The sequence below is a fragment of the Crocuta crocuta genome, unplaced genomic scaffold (assembly GCF_008692635.1).
Source record: "Crocuta crocuta isolate KB4526 unplaced genomic scaffold, BGI_CrCroc_1.0 scaffold288, whole genome shotgun sequence".
Taxonomy (NCBI): domain Eukaryota; kingdom Metazoa; phylum Chordata; class Mammalia; order Carnivora; family Hyaenidae; genus Crocuta; species Crocuta crocuta.
In genome coordinates, this window is record NW_027532607.1 from 4890231 (window position 1) to 4907889 (window position 17659).

Sequence of the window (17659 nt, forward strand, 5' to 3'; positions counted from 1 at the left end):
GTATTGACTGATGGGAGGTTGTTGGTGTTGACAGGGACAGTGGGGGTGGGCTGACTAGAAGCGGGCATCCTATGTGATTGATTAAAGAACATATTTGGCTTTCTTCAGTTTGTCCTAAGTTGGGCCATTGCTATGGAGGTTGTGATTTGGCTTGCTGGCTGGTTGTTACAGAAATTACGGATCAGAGTTTTATTTTTTTTAATTTTTTTTTTTAAGAGAAAGCGAGAGAGCAGATGAGGGGCAGAGAGAGGGGGAGAGAAAGAATCCAAAGCAGGCTCTGAGCTGTCAGCACAGAGCCCGATGTGGGGTTGAACCCACAAACCATGAGATCATAACCTAAGTGAAAGTCAGAATCTCAAGCTACTGAGCCACCCAGGCGCCCCAAAGATCTATTTTTATATATTTTCTGGCCATTGTCCACTTGTCTATAGTCCCTTAAAGCAAAGGATGCATGAGAGAACTAAGAAACCATGGCTAGTCATCTCTGAACCCTCCAAGCAACGTCATCTGCATTGGCCATTTTCTCTTATTACTCACCTTCTTTTTTTCTCTGATTCCCGACTTGTAACTTCACGGCAACTTTCCAATCCCTAAACCAGATATATAAATCTTCCAGGATAGAGTTAAGAGGTATTGAGAATGACAAACAGTGTTGATTTGATGTGAGGAGATTAAGGCGTTAAGGATCACTTTAAGGTTGTACCTGGAGCTCCCAGGATGCTCTTCTTACTAACTGCAGGTAAAACAGGAATCTGGAAGAAATTATCTTTTTTTGTGTGTGAGAAAAGATGCTGAACTCGGTTTTTTAGGCATTATATAGTTCTAGATGCCTCCCTGAGGATGTTCGTTAGAATCACACATCTGGAAACGGGAATATCATTTCAGAGGTGTGGAGACCGAAACCAGACATGGTCCTGGGTTTCTATGTCAAGGCTGTGGGGGCAGCAGGTGTTCCGTCTTCTGGTGCTCCACCCACCAAGGGCACAAAACGAAGGACGGACAATGGGAAGGTTGGAATAGAGGTTGGACAACTGGGAATCACCAGGATTCTGTCGGAGGCAATAACAGACCGCGTTGTGCCATTAAAATACATGTTACGAAGATGGAAACCATTTGCCAAAGATTTCACAACACACCCACAGAAATGGAAGTAAATGATTAAAGAATGTAGGTCTCAGAGTTCCTTTCAAATTGTGATATTTTACCTTCTATTTACAGAGATAAAAGTACACAGAAAAAAGGTTAATATTTAAACACTTTTACATTTGCAACCCTCTTTTTAGTAGAGAAAACCACTGTGGTAGTGTCCGGGTGAGTCATCCACAATGATTTCCCTGGTGCTTGTCTTGTTCTCGAGTTTTCTCTGCCATGTTGCAACTGCAGGCCGGAGTAAGTACTCTTTGCTTTTGCAAATATAATTAATATATCTACCCCTCCACCCCCCCACCCCAGTACATGACAGGGATCGGTAATGTTATTTTAAATTCTCTTTAGGATGGGTGCTAGGGAGACTGGATTGATACTGATTCTTCAATATTACCACACTTAAAGCTCCTCCTTGAGATATTCAGCCATGTGAAGCCTCGATGTATTGACCTGTAAAATGGGATAACGATAGTACCCTTCAAAGGGTTGTTGAGGAGATTCAATGAGATAGCACATATATGAAGTATTTGGTATAGAGCTTGGCATAGATGTTATTGGCAGCCCAAGTAGCTTTTTCATTTATGTGCTAGCTGAGCTTAAAAATGCAAATAGAGATTTCTTAACTAACCACTTTTTGCTCTATTTCAGCCTGTCCCAAACCAGATGATTTACCATTTGCTATAGTTGTTCCATTAAAAGCATCCTATGACCCAGGGGAGGAGATAATGTATTCTTGCCAGCCGGGCTACATGTCCCGGGGTGGGATAAGGCGGTTTATATGCCCTCTCACGGGAATTTGGCCAGTCAACACCTTGATGTGTAAACGTAAGTCAGTACCTTCTCTCACATGCTCTCCTCTCATTGGGATTCTGGACATTTGGGGGGATAACCTACCTCATCATGCTCAGGGCACAGTGGGCCAGCAGAGCTGAGGAGTGGAGGGCTATGAAGAAACAAGAGGGCCTGGGGAGGGTGTCCATGGGAGGAGAAACCAAAGGCGATGGGTGCTATTTAGAGAAGAGGAGGTGAGCATAGCCTGGAGCTAGAAGAGATGTAAAAAGAGACCTGCTGGGGCGCCCCGGTGGCTCAGTCAGTTGAGCATCTGACTTTGGCTCAGGTCATGGGTTCAAGCCCTGTGTTCACTGATGGTGTGGAGTCTCCTTGGGATTCTCTCTTTCCTTCACTCTCTGCCTCTCCCCTGCTTGCACACACACTCTCCCTCTCTCAAAATAAATAAACTTTTTAAAAATCTTAAAAAAAAAAAGAGAGACATTATATGATAAAAGAGGGGGAAACACTGCAAAAGTGAAAAGGAAGTGCAGATCCTCTGAAATTTAGATAGATGTCAAAGGAACTCGAAGAAGTAAAACATGAGGAGTCATGAGATCTTTGAACTTTGCCTCAAAATGAAAGCAGATTTAACATTACAATATTTTATAATAAATACAATTATATAAATCAAATATGATTATATAACCATAATTTATAATAAATTGTAATATTTTTATGTAAACATAATATGAAAATTTAAGTATAAACTTATTACTGTTGCCTTATGGAAGATGATTGCGTTTCTTTATTTCTCAGAACATGGCTCTGTGATTTATGCCAGCATTACTTTTTACAGTCAAATATTGAGCAATCAACCCAATAGAATTTCTGGCAATTTTATATAGAAATTAAGTAGTAAAAATAACTATATGGACCTGTCTGAGCTCTGGTTATTTGGTCATATGAACATGATCTTTGTAAAAATTCGTACATTTCATACAAGTGATTTTAGCATACTTTTTAAATTTTAAAAACATTTTTAAAATGGCTGTTTATTTTGAGAGAGAGAGAGCATAAGCAGAAAGGGACAGAGAGAAGGAGAGAGAGAATCCCAAGCAGTCTCCATGCTGTTAGCACGAGCCTGATGTGGGGCTCGATCTCATAAACCATGACATCATGACCTGAGCCAAAATCCAGAGTCGAACGCTTAACTGACTGAGCCAACCAGGTGCCCCAATTTTACTATCTTTTCGATTGAAAAAGGACTACACATGATTTTTAATGAAAAACAGACATAACATTATAAGGGAAATGTTTTCTTTAAATCAGCCATTACCCTGGAATAGGAATGATTTCATTTTTTTCCAAGTTGCATTCCACGTGTATATTTTTGCATCACTGCAGAGAGTAGGTACCATTTGTATTTTTCTATTTTCATCAGCAAAGCATGAACATTGACCACGTCTCTCTCCATGGTCTTTGTAATTCATATTTTGTTGGCTAATTTACCATGATTAATCAAGTCCATCACCTGATGGTAAACATTTAGAACGTCCACTTTTTGTTAGTTGAGGTAACAGTGTGATGAGCTCCCTTGTGCATTTATCATTGGACTGATTTTGAGTAATTTTCTTAGAATAGTTACCAGCAGAGTTATTGGATCAAAGAACAGAAATGAGTTTACACTTTTTAAAATGTTTTTTAAAAAATTTATCTCTGAGAGAGATAGAGACAGTGTAAGCAGGGGAGGGTCAGAGAGAGAGGGAGAGGGAGACACAGAATCAGAAGACAGGCTCCAGGCTCTGAGGTAGCTGTCAGCACAGAGCCCAAGGCCGGGATCCAACCCACAAACTGTGAGATCATGACCTGAGCCAAAGTCGTATGCTTAACCGACTGAGCCACCCAGGTGCCCCTACATGTTTTTATTTTAATGAAAAATTCTATAAATTAAAATTTACTTTTCTATCTTTAAATTATAGCCAGAGTGTGTCCTTTCGCTGGAATCTTAGAAAATGGAGCTGTACGCTACACAACTTTTGAATATCCCAACACCATCAGTTTTTCTTGTAACACCGGGTAAGGACTTCTAGCTAACAGATGTAGAAGAATATTCTATGCCCTTCAGCTAAACATCAAGACATATTTTATTTTTAACCATCAGGCTGGAGTTACTGAATACAAATTGATTTTAGTCCTGCTTTTAATCTATACTACAGCAGTATTGGGATGGGGTAAGGGGTGGAGACTATATCAACTAGTAAGAATATGAAGTCACTACTGTATCAAACTTCCCTTCTCCTGATTAATTACTTATCCGAGAAGGTACACTGGAATGATTAAAAGTGGATAATTCTTTATAATCTCTAGGACAAATCTTGGCATGAAGGTTAAATAAAATACATTAGGATTTGGACTTGGGCTTTACTTATGAACCTGATTTGATTGACTGACTTGAGAGTCTCTAGAAGGTTCTTTGGAGAAGGTTGAGAGCATGATGATGTAGAACATAGTTCTGCCAATCGTCACATGATACAGTACAGGATCCTCAGCAAGAAAACACATACTGTCGGTCACATAGCTCATTTGCCTTATGAGCCAAGACACCACTAATGACATTGTTAATAGCATGTTGTTTGTACAGTAGGGCAAAATTTTAGTGAGGGTTCTTGTCTGGGATTGGAAATTATGAAATAGTATGTGGGAAAGAGAAATGGACTCCTTTCATCTGAAACACCAATTAACTGTGGGTCTGATGAAAAAAGACCTTGAAACAATTGGTTTTGAGGAGACAACGCTGTATTTTCAGTGGAAATGTACTGCGTTGTTTTCACCCGTTTGCGTCAGTAGAGTGAATAGTTTCAGGTGAATAGTAGCCATAACTCAGTCTGATTCACTTTTGTGATCCTGATGAAGAAATGGTCCTTTGCTCCACGTAAGAAGCACTTAACTTGGCCTGCTGATTGGAAAAGAGGGATTTAGGGATTTGGCTTTTACAAGTACAGCTATGAAGCACCCTCGTTCCTCAGTGGGTCCCCTGCAGCCCTGAGGTGGGAGATTGGATGAGCCTCCAGTGTGAGTGCTGAAGGGAAACCATCAGTAGCATTAATCTGAAGCAGTGCTCAGTGGAGAAGACATTTGAGATGCCATCGACGGATTATTTTACTGCTTGATGGGTTACATGTTTCTTTTGCAGGTTTTATCTGAGTGGACCTAGTTCTGCTAAATGCACTGAGGAGGGAAAATGGAGTGTTGAGCTTCCTGTCTGTGCTCGTGAGTCTGTGCCCCCCCCCCCCCCCCCCCTNTGGAGAGAGTGATTAGCTGGTTTGCCTTGGGACTTGGCTGGTTTTAACACTGTGTGTTCCAATCCCTGGAAATCCCTCATCCTGGCTCCACTGGATGGCCACTCACCCTCATGGGGAGTGTTCATCCTGATAATCCTCTTATCCTGGAAGACGTAACAACCCCTTTGGATTGACAAAAGGGGAACATTCTAGTCGTGAACACATTTGTATCCCCCACCTGGTAGAACCAGTGATACCTGAGTTTACTCATTCTGTCCCTTTCATGATGGCTTGGCAAGGGCATGGATTCGTGTGGCATCAGTCCATCAGGGACTGCCACGATTGGACTAGAAGAACTGGAAACAGTGAGATCAAACATCTTCCTCCCACTCTGGAACCTCATCCATTCATTTATTCATTCACCCCTTTATGTATTCCATAACCGTGTGGTGGGGAGCTGCTATGTGCCATATCCTGTTCTCAGCACTGAGGCTACACGGCTAAATATACACTTAGCAAGTGTGTCTAGTGATCAGGGAGAGAGGGAAGTAACCTTAGCAGGGAGCTTAGACTCCATCAAAGGGTCTTGGATCATAGGAATGGAGTGGGATCCCTCCAAAAAACACTACTCGTTTTATTCAGGGGACACTCAGTGGTGCAGTCAGGGTCAGCTCTGGGCATGGCTTACATGAGGAGGGATGTTCTGATGTTCCCTAACTCGTGATTCATAGGAGTCCAATATTTGACCAGGAGGCCCACGCATTACAATAATGGTTATGGCTCTTTAACATTCCAGAGAGGTCCGTCCTAACAAAAGCCAGTGAAAGAGTAAAGCGATTTCAAATAAATGATCGTTTAAGAAAAGCTGAACTACCAAAAAAAGTTTTTTTTTTAAGGATAAATTAAGTAGAGCTTTTTACTCAGTGGTAAGAATCACCACAGTTCTTTTTTAAAAAACTTATTTAAAATGTTTTTATTTATTTTTGAGAGAGAGAATGTGAGCGGGGGAAGGAGTAGAGAGAAAGGGAGACACAGTATCCAAAGCTGGCTCCAGGCTGTCAGCACAGAGCCTGATGTGGGACTCAAACTCATGAACTGTGAGACCATGACCTGAACCGATATCAGATGCTTAACTGACTGAGCCACACAGGTGCCCCAGAATCACCATGATTCTTATAGTCCCCCTTGTAAGCAGATTTATATTGATTATGTAAAGTCACTTTTTCTTCTTGGTTGCAATCAGGAAGTCTACTTTAGCTTCAGCCTAATGTAAATGAGCACTTCTCACACTTCAGTGTATGCTTGAATCACCTGGACATCTTGTTAAAATGCAGATTCTGATTCATGGATCTGGGGTCAGGTCTGAGCTTCTGGAGTTCTAAGAAGTTTCTAGGCAAAGCCTATGCTGCTGGTTCATGGATCACTCTTTGAGCAGCAGGGAACTAGATAATTCAAGTTAAATCACATCCTGGTCTGTGCCAAATTCCTTATGTGAGTATAACTTTCCCCAGACTTATTGAAACCCCACAATAAGTCAGGATGACAGCCTGTATTGTGTCTCCACGTAAAACTACTTAAGTAAGCTCCATACATACAAGGGCAAAGGTAGGAGATATTCAGAAAGAACAAACAAACATGAGCTAGCAGTGAGACATAGATGCCACAACTGACTTTGTATTGAGTGCAATCATCAGCAGTGAATGCAGGACTGCCCTCTACCGATTCTGACTTCCAGAAACATCTTCCAAGGCAGCATTTGGATCATAGCCTTATGGAAACCTATGCATTGTGTTATTGTAACAGACAATATTGACAACACTTGGATTTACTTCATTTTTTAGTTTTTTGACTGGTTCAGACATCTGATTTTCAGATCATATTTTCTCTTTTGACTTCTACAATTGACTATTTTTACCCTAGCATTTGATCAAAGTTTGCATTTTCTCATATTAATCTTTGAGAGTTTTTTGGGTTTTTTTTTTTTTTCTGTTCTGGAAAGAGTATCTTTAAAAGACTCAACTGTTTTCATTAAAGTGATTGTTCCTTCTTTTTCCAGCTGTAATCTGCCCTCCACCAGCCATACCTAAGTTTGCAACACTTAGTGTTTATAAGCCATCGATTGGAAACAACTCCATCTCGGGAAACAAGGCCGTCTTTGAGTGCTTGCCACACTATGCCATGTTTGGAAATGATACCGTTACCTGCACAGCACACGGGAATTGGACTACATTACCAGAATGCAGAGGTAGGTGTGATGACAAGACAAAATTAGCATGATGGTGTAGAATCCCATTTTTGAAAGTGTAGAAAATTTCATGATGATTGAGTATTTCCAATGGCCTTGCCCAAGAAACGTTTATTGGCATCCACCATGTGCATGAGTGTTAGGGATACCAGATGAATGAAACCTGACTTCTGACATCAGGAGAATTATATATGATGCAATGAACTGTCTGGAGCCATGTGGGAGAGCTTCCCAGAGAAGGGGAGAATGAAGGCAAGGCACCCCACACAGGGCACAGGATGTGGAGTCAGGGAGGTGTGAGACAACAGAGTGTGTGCATGAAAGCTGAATATCATGGTGAGGTTGGTCAAGAGAAGCCAGCATTCTACTCGGGAGTCCTGGGAGATGAAGGTGAAAAACTGGGCTGTAGTCAGATTGCTACAAGCTTTTATGGTGTACCTAAATTTAAGAACCACAAGACTATTTGATTTAAAAAATATGAAAATTCTTACCCTTTGAATTGCTGTCCTTGAATTTGTCAACTGCCGACCGAGAAGACAAATTATAGAGTTTATCATGCACACCAGGAGTTATACTGAGGACTGCTACTTTCCCCTATGGTAGACATTGCAGACATTTCTTGAATGATTCAAAACATAGGTGCTTTTTATCATGAGGGAAATACTACTACTAATACCTAACACCTTTTGTGGGACGTAAACTCTGGGCCAGATACTGTTCTCATGTTGTACATGTGTCATCTCGTTTCATTCTCCCTAATCCTAAGCACTAGGTTCTTTTTATTTTCTTCTTCAACCTTTCACTTAGATATATCAACTGTCAGCATGTTGTGACTTTCTCTTTCTCCTTCTGTTTTTCTGTAGACAGATGCTTTTTCTTCCTGAACCATTTGAAAATAAAGTGACACATCATGACACTTACCCATAAATACTTCAGCATGAGTGTCCTAAGAACAAGAACATTGTCACTGTCAGCAAGACGTTTAACATGTTTTCAATTATTAACAATAATAACTCAGGCTATTATAATTATATAAACAACAACATTTATTTCTTTTGCAAATTTCCCCAACTGATCTGGAAGTGTCCTTTATCCATGTGTTTCGTTTTACATGGGATCTCATCAAGAACCACGCATGTGGTTTAGCCCCCTTCAGTTAAGAATGATTGCTTGCCTTTTTAATTGTGTTTCCTAGACATTTTTGAAGAGTACAGGCTAGTTATGTTGTAGAATGTTCTACACTTGATTTTAGCCGAAAGGCCGAGAAGCAATTGTTGTAGAATGTTCTATAATCTGAATCTCGTTGATTCTTTATTCATAATTAGCTTCAAGTTAAATGATTTTGTTAAGAATACATTCCATCAGGGGCGCCTGGATGGCTCAGTCAGTTAAGCGTCCGACTTCAGCTCAGGTCATGATCTCATGGTTCATGGGTTCGAGCCCCATGTTGGGCTCTGTGCTGACAGCTCAGAGCCTAAAGCCTGCTTCAGATTCTGTGTCTCTGCTTCTCTCTGCCCCTCCCCGCTTCAAGCTCTGTCTCTCTCTCTCTTTCAAAAATAAACATTAAAAAAAAAATACCTTCCATCACATCAGGAGGCATCACTGGTCCTGCTTAGTTTGATCCCTTGGTCAGGTGGGCTGTGCCAAATCCTCTCTGGTAAAGGCATCTTTTCCTTTTTGAAATTAGTAAGCACACAGTGGTTGATTCATTGAGATTGCGTGAATATCTACTCTCTAGGAGGCATTTTAGCAACCTTTGATGATCCTCGACTTAGCCAATTATGACATTGATGGTTGCAAACTGGCATTTTCTATTTCAATCTTTTCTTCTATTTTTAATTAGCTTGTATTCTTCTATAGAGAAGAGCTTTGGTTTTCTTCCTTGGGATGTCTTTTTTTGTATTTTTTGTTTCTTTTGCTTTTTTGCTTTTTTAGTATTATTATAGACTCAGACTCAGGTCCAGGAAGTGGCACCATGTTTCTCCTTCATATTTCATGCTGGTTTCTTGTATAGACTGAAGACTTTCATAAGAATTAGATTTAACATTTGAAACCCAATAATGGTGTGCTAGTATGCTTGGAGGGAGTCTTTGTGTTTTAATTTCGTGGTTTGTTGATTAAAAGAGAGCCTCTTTTTTTTTTCTTTATTCAAACCCACCCTCTTAGAGTGCATGGAGATGAAATATGGAATAAATAATACCTTGTGATTGTATAAGATCCCAAAGAACTTGGTAGCTCATTGATTTGCTTTCAAAGTATTGTTGTTTCTTTTTGAATATCTAGGGGCCTGTGAGCATAAGATAAGAGGGACAGAATTAAATGTGTAGAAACTGTATTCCATCTGCAGGGGCACCCAGTGACTCAATGGGGGTATTGGAGCCTGGAATGTAACTATTTCATAACTGACAGCTCTACTATTTATACTAACATATTTTACTGAATACACTTTTTAGAAGTAAAATGCCCATTCCCATCAAGACCAGACAATGGGTTTGTGAACCATCCTGCAAAAGAAACACTTTATTACAAGGATAAAGCCACATATGGCTGCCATGACTCGTACGTCTTGGATGGCCCACAAGAAGTAGAATGTAACAAATTTGGAAACTGGTCAGCACAACCAAGTTGTAAAGGTATGAAATACGGGTATGGTCTTAACACAACTTGGGTTTATCCAGTGGACTGCCCTCACTTGCCATTTTCTTGTTCCAATCATTTTCTACTTGTTGCTCAGGCTTGCTTCATGGTTATTGATATGTGAAGGACTTTAGGACTCACATATACATGGGGGAGCTTCATGCTTAGCACCCTTGTTTGAGATGAAACTGGAGCAGATAAACAGATCCTTTGGGGGCATTGATAACACGGTGGAAGACTGTATGGGTTTCCTATACTTGTTTTCCCATGCGCATCCTCTTCTGCTTTGTTCAAGTGCAGATTCTTCTCGTTGTTGCAAAAACCAACCACACATTAAAAGCTATTTCAAGCAAGTGGAGGTTTATCACATATGAGCAACAGACAATCACATGGACATTGAAGGCGAGGACATGAAATACAACTGGTCCTCCTGAGGACTGGAACAAAAAATCAGGCCCTACTGCTGCTCTTTCCATATCTCAGCAGCCTTGTGGTCTCACTCATCTTGATGTGTCCCTGCTTAGTCACCTCAAACCCGGCTGCCTCTGGTGGACTTCTCAACCGAAGGACATATCGCTCACTGGTATCTTTTCCTGGAAACACTAGTTCTTTTTGAGTTAGGTGTCTATTATTGATCCTGTGTCACAACCTGGCACTATATTTCTGCTCAGTTTTCTGCAGAGCTGGGCAGCTTAAGCAGAGAAGGAAATTAGGCGCAGCAGGCAAAATGATGTACAATTAGTGTCTTGGGTTGGAGTTCCCTGAAGCAGAGCCCAAGGCAGGGATGCGAGTGTAGATGATGTATTCAGTGAGTGTCTCAGGAGAGAGTAAGGCATGTAGGATTGAGTAGGGCACTGCTTCTCAAACCTCACTGTCCCCCAGAGCCCCTGGACAGCTTTGTTAAGAGTTTCTGATTCAGTAGATCTGGGATAGGACCTGAGAATTTGCATTTCTACCAAGTTCCCAAGCGCTGCTGCTGCTGCCGATCCAGGGACGAAGTTTTTAACAAACACGTGGTCTCAACTGGCGTCTAGTTTCAGTTTCACACTCTTGGGAGCTACTGGACCATGAATTCTACCCCCACAGTTGATCCCAGCAAAAAGCGTGGGGACCTGATTTTTGTATCCCCCTTGTTAGTCGTCATTGGCTAAAGGCTGTTCCCTTGGTGTGAGGGCTGATTTGCTCCCAGGAGCCTTAAGGCTGAGGGCAATTTTTCAGAGAAAGGAGCATCTGTGAGCTATTATCAGTCAACCCTCACAGTAGCTGATGGATGGCTGCCCTAACTCAATAAATGGATCTAAGTGGGGCTGTGGAGGCTTATATGAAATGGCAGCATCTGGTAGAAGTCCTAAAATCTGATGCTTCTGCTTTGACCTACTTATGTGGCTCCTGCAGCGGGGAGAAAAGTCCATCTTGGACGCCACAACTAATGGTTCTGTTAATAAAGAACTGCTCCTAGCAATGACACTGACATACTCCCTAGGAACATTCTTGGAATCTTCTGGTCTTGAGCGATTTGTCTCAGTTGTGCTCATCTGTTGTTTCACATGCTACATTGTCCCAAAGAAGGACTAACTGAACTCCTAAGTCTTGATGATGAGTATGATCTCTTTCAGCCTCTTGTAAATTATCTGTTAAAAAAGCCACTGTACTATACGAAGGAGAGAGAGTAAAGCTTCAAGAAAAATTTAAGGATGGAATGCCACATGGTGTAAAGGTTTCTTTCTTCTGCAAAAATAAAGAAAAGAAATGTAGCTACACAGAAGATGCTCAGTGCATAGATGGCACCATTGAGATCCCCAAATGCTTCAAGGGTAAGTCTAACACTGGTACTTTCAGCTGGGATTCCACTTGATCTTCACCATAATAAGTACTTGTTTTACGTAATGATTACAAGGAGCCATGTCAGTTTGGCCACTGGATTTCTAAAAGGAAAGTAGGGGCAGGAGGAAAGAGCGAGATGAAGTGATAAACTGACCCTTTCCTCCACTGTGTTAACATTTTCCTTGCCAATTCTTTTCCTTACAATTCAGGGTTGCAGTTTTATTCAATGGATGTTGAGATGAATTATGCCATCTTGTATAATTCCAGATTAAGCTAGAATCATAACAATAATAATAATGAATAATAATATTTACCCCTTCTTGTCCCCCAAATACAGAGAACTCACCCCAGTTACAAAGTAACTAATTGGTGTCTAGATCTTCTAATACTTTTTCCCTTTCTTCAGCAATTTCCAGAGTTTGAAAAGTATCCGTTAGAGCAAAATATTTTAAGGAAGATGAGATTATCTTTGTGTGAGAGAAAGAAATATGTAATGAGCAGTGTTTAGAACTGCCAACCTTTACAATCTTCAGGGTTAGGGTTTAAATATGTCTGTCACTGTAAAGGAAGAAGAATGAGCCAGAGACCGAAGCTATTATTGGCTCTAAATTTAGAAGTGCTCCAAGAATGTTGACAGCCCTATACTGGGCAGGGAGGTTAGAGAAGAGAGGGTTTTGAGAAGTGACCAGCTAGAGACGGAGAAGGGAATGATAACTAGTAAGCCATACCCACTTCATAGGTTTGATTATCAGAAATATCCAAGCCATGGAGTAAGCACTCTAACAGTGATAGTTATAATCATAAATAGTTAGGAATGCACTGGATAAATTGCTGTTTTTTAAAATATAGCAGAGCCCTGGTGAGATGTGAAATACTGAAACTGACAAAGGACATTAAGCCTAGTACAAATCAGTACACAAAATATTACAAGAGAATAATTTTAAAAAACAACAACAATCAAACAGAGCTTTGTTGATGTATTTCTTCAGGCTATTGTCTCTTACAGTCTTCAGACAGATGCAGTACTGTTAGTGCATGGGAGAATAAATAAAAGGCTGATACAATGTTTTTTTTCTTTTTCTTTTAATCTTGACTGTCAGAGTTATACAGAACCTTTTATTTTCTCTCTTGGAAATGGTGCCTTATCATTTCTGTGATGTTTTCGCCTATCACTTAAACCTTACACTAAAGGGTTTTATTCATATAATTAATTTTTTCCCCACATGTTTGTACAATGTATTTGATTCGGTTTAGCTACTTAACAGATTTAAGAAATGATTGTTTCTCTTAGAATCTTTATCTTTTTATCCCCAAACAGAACACAGCTCTCTGGCTTTCTGGAAAACTGATGCATCAGATGTGAAGCCATGCTAAACTGGTTTACAGAGTCAAAATGAAATGCTACACTTAACATCGGTGTTTGTCCTAGGAACATAACAGAAGTAGGAAAATAAAGTGACTGAATTGATTGCCTCTGTCACTGCAGTGTGGTGGCTTGCTTTTACTTATGTTAGGTGGTTAAGAAATGGCTGAGAAATGGAAAAGCGTACACAATTATCCAGGTAACTCGGTTCTCCTCTCCCTCATCGTACTCTCAAATGCTTTCACCTAAAGCGACTGCAGTATTTTTGATAGAATGGTCCAGTGAACCATCACATGAGCCCTCAGCTCTGCCTGGCAGCCTTACTGTTTTTTTTTAGTTTGTTCATTCCCCTCCTCACCAATATGGCTACTTCTCTTCTCAACCCTCCTCAAACCACCTTCTTTCCCCTCTCTTACCTGATAATCTTGGTTCTATTTCACCAAGAAAATAGAAGCCCTTTTAAAAAAATCTTCCCATGACCAAATCTGTCTACTTAGCCAGAATCTGTACCAGGCTCTTTGCCCTCCATCTTGTTGCCATGGATAAACTCTTGAATTCCCATCTAAGGGAACTCAAGGGCAAACCTTATTCACTGGATCCCAGTGAAGTTCCCTCTCCCTCTCCCACTTATGGACTTTGCCCCTGCCATGAAAGATCTTACATTTTATATTTTTTTCCATTCTATGGGACCATTTCTATCAGTATATAAACATACACTAATACTACCCATTACAAAAGCCCTTCCAGTTGCCTGACATCTTCTAGCTACTGCCCCATCATTTTATTCCCAGTTTATAAAAGTCCTGGAAAAAGTTGTTTCTCTTTGCCAGCTCCACCAATATTACCCATCACTACTCTTGAGATCTCTCTCCCCATAGCTATTTCATAACTGATGCTCCTTCATCAGGATTTGACCGGCTTCCCTGTGGTAGGGGCCAGATTTTGTCTCCAAGAGGTTTCTCTGTTCTTCCTCCTTTCCTTCCCTCCCTGGTGGTCATTCAAAATCTCCACATTCCCATTACTTAGCCTTAAAAAACAATTTTGCTTTTTCTTCCTCAATCCTTTCCTTCTGTATTATGTCTCCTTCCCTCTCTCTCTGGGTATTAGGGGTTGGATTTGAGACTGTCATATCTCCCCTTTATAAACCCAAATGCCCTATTTTAGGATTTTGCGGAACAAAAGAGCCATCCACTCTGGACTTCCTCTCTTAGCACAGAGTTTTAGATCCACTGTCTTCTTTAACTTGCTACATATTAACTTTAAAATGGGCCTTGCCCTCATCCCGCCTCACAGGTCTAGCAATGGAAAGACAGCAGTAAAAATTTTAGAGCACCTCCTCCTGCTCCAGACATGATCACAAGTTTTACTCCAAAAAAGGAAAATAATTGATATTTTTTATTATCCTCCCTTTGGTTGCAAATACTTTCCAAATTAATTTTATTATTTCAAAATTTAAAAATACATAGAAAAAATTTTAAATTGCTCGTTTTCCCTCAGCTCACTTAACAGAGCTAGGGAGCAGTTAAGGTCAATAACAATTTTCTTTGGCATCTGGTAGGTGGTTACTGGGGAGCTTTCTAATATAGACTTGAGCTCCAAGACCTTTTGCTCAGTCTCTGAGGTCTCTTAATAAAAACTCAAAATTAAGTTTTCTTATTCTCTCACAAGGTCATTACCTACTTGGATCAACAAAGACATAATCCAGAATTTTTGAAGTCCTATAGTCCAACTTACACCCAATGAAGGAACATATCCAATGGTGGATTATTTACTTAAGTACTTATTTCCTATGACCCATTTCAAGGGTATAACCAGTAGCATATGGGGCCAATTAGAATGGGTAGGGTCCTGGTCTAGGGGCTGGGGTGGGGAGTCAGAACTTGAAGCCCCCTGATGTATCATATATCAGGCACTCCTCTTCAGTTGTTACATCGTGGGAACACAGGACAAGAGGTCTTATGGGAAGAGCTGGTGGCCTTACGATTGACACTCAGAACTTTTGGGCAACAGCCATCTACTGATTGGTATAAACTTTTCAGTATTATTTCATTGAAGCAATACCTGCTTTCAAGAAGCTTTGAGACATCTGAGTGTTGAAAGGACATAACATAAAAACAAACCATCCAGGGGTGCCTGGGTGGCTCAGAGGGAGAGAGAGAGAATCCCATGCAGGCTCTGCCCTGCCAGCATGGAGCCCAAAGCGGGGCTTGAACCTATGAACCATGAGATCATGACCTGAGCCAAAATCAAAAGTTGGACACTTAACTGACTAAGCCACCCAGGCACCCCATGCAGAGCAGACTTTAATCAAGTCCAGCTTATCAATGACTTTTTCATGGATTGTGTCTTTGACATTGAACCTAAAAAAGGCATTACCATACCCAAGATCATACAGATTTGCTTCTGTGTTATCTTCTCGGAGTTTTATAGGTTTTCATTTTATATTTAGGTCTCTGAGCTATTTTAAGTTCAGTCTGTGATGGATATAAGGTCTGTGTCTAGATTAATTTTCTTGCATGTGGATGTTTAGTTATTCTAATACCATTTATAGAAAATGACTGTCTTCGCTCCACTGAATTGCCTTTGCTTCTTTATCAAAGAGCAGTGGACTGTATTTACAGTGGTCTATTTCTGGCCCCTCTAGTCTGTTTCCTTGATTTATTTGGCTATTATTTTGCCACATTCTCTTGATTACTGTAGCTTCATGTCTGTTGTTTGGTAACAGCAGGTGTTCACAATGCCCAAAGTTCCTGAGCCTAGCACTCCAATTTTAAACTTCCCTACCTCCTACCCCTTAGGAAGGGGAGCCTGCTCCACAAAGAAGCTCGTAGAATCCAGTAGGTTTGTTGAGGATGGCATTTTGTACCATTTTGCTCATTGGGAGCCATTTCAGGCTGCTAGATAAGCTTGGTTCTCTGAAAAATTAATCAGAGCAGACTTTGAAGCTTAGGCCATAGTACCAAGTCCTCTACTTTAACGGTACTTTCATAGAAAGAAAAATCTGCTATTTTGCCAATCTGGAGAGGCAATTTGGATTAGAGGGTCCCATCCATAGAAACTGCCTAGTTGCAGCACTCTATTTAGCGAGTATGCAGTCCATTTAGTGACATAGCTAGATTCTCTTTACCAAATGTTTTTCTTCTTAGGTCATCAGGTTGCCTGTTATCACAATTCAGCTATCCCCTCCTAGCCAGTGTGCAGCGATCTCCCTGCTGGCTGATCGTCCAGGAAGTACTTCCCTCCTTCTCCCACAGGCAGCCAGGTAAAGAAAGTGAAATTATGGCCGGAGCTGGTTATCATCCTATATTTTAGCCTGGCTGAATTCGTCTTCCCGTGTTATGTGACAGTAATTAACTAGCAACTGCAGACCCAGTGAACACTCTAAGCTGCCTATGGTCAAGGAGGCCTTCTTTCAAGATGAGGACGTCCCTGGATGTGTTTTCCAAAGCTTTCTTCTCTTGGATTATGGCTGGTTAGGTTTCTAAATGCAAAGGTGTCCATGTTTTAACTCTTCTTTCACACTGTCCGATATATCTGCAAGAGGTTTATAGTGTTCAAGAAAGAATTCTCTCATTTCTAAGACATTGATCAGTCTTTCAATATACAGGGTCTCATTTCTGAGGCCCCAAACTCAATAATAAATATTCATCAGTGAAATTTTCCATCTACCCAGAGGATCATTCTCCATCTTAAATGAAAGATTAAAAAGATGAAAGAAATAGAGAAAGAAAAGAAAACAGCCTGGGATGTGTGCAAGTGTGTGGATGAATGTGTGATGCCTGTGTTTACATGAATGCATGTGTGAAGGAGTGTTTGTGATTGGTGTGCACATGTGTGAGCAAGTTTATCCCTCAAGTGGTAGTGTGTCTATGTTTACATGTGTGTGTATTGTTTGAGAACATGTGAGTGCATGTGTGTGTGATGTATGTACATGAGTGTGTGTATGAATACGTGATGTATGGGTTCACATGAAAGCGTGTGTGAGTGTGTATGAATGTGCACTGTATGTGTGGACATGAATGTGTGGGCGTGTGAGCTAACTCGTTCTTTCTGTGCAAATGCTGCCTCCTAGTGGCATCCATTACTTTTAAAAGTGCTTGCAAAACATCTGGGAGTGAAAAGAAAGGCAAGTTTCCTTGTGTCAAGCAGGGGGCAAAAGTTTCTGTATGTCTCACCTTTGTTAATTTTATCTTCCCAATGATGCCATAAGGAAGGGAAGGAAACTGAAGCTCAGGGAGGTTACGTAACTTGGTTTACCTGGGCCACAAAGCTGGTAAGTGACATAACCAGTTATCCAAACTTCAGACCTATGCCGTTTCTACCATTTAAAAAAATGTTTATTTATTTATTTTGAGAGGGAGAGAGAGAGAGAATCCTGAGTAGTCTCCTCAT

At 40.7% G+C, this 17659-nt stretch overlaps 1 protein-coding gene across 1 annotated transcript; it reads left to right on the forward strand.

Moving 5' to 3' along the window:
• The first annotated feature begins 1299 nt into the window (after positions 1–1299).
• APOH (apolipoprotein H) lies at positions 1300–13384 on the forward strand. The gene is made up of 8 exons (XM_077780376.1): positions 1300–1389; positions 1795–1971; positions 3897–3993; positions 5111–5187; positions 7255–7443; positions 9897–10076; positions 11697–11894; positions 13223–13384. The coding sequence occupies exons 1-8, from the start codon at positions 1326–1328 to the stop codon at positions 13276–13278; spliced, it is 1038 nt and encodes a 345-aa protein (XP_077636502.1). The 5' UTR covers positions 1300–1325; the 3' UTR covers positions 13279–13384.
• Positions 13385–17659: the final 4275 nt, after the last annotated feature.

Bases quoted from the DNA above. Each gene is read 5' to 3' on its own strand.
- APOH (XM_077780376.1), top strand. From the start codon at position 1,326: ATGATTTCCCTGGTGCTTGTCTTGTTCTCGAGTTTTCTCTGCCATGTT. The intron at 1,972-3,896 runs GTAAGTCAGTAC...TTTAAATTATAG, and splicing joins CAACACCTTGATGTGTAAAC to CCAGAGTGTGTCCTTTCGCT. The intron at 3,994-5,110 runs GTAAGGACTTCT...TTTCTTTTGCAG, and splicing joins AGTTTTTCTTGTAACACCGG to GTTTTATCTGAGTGGACCTA.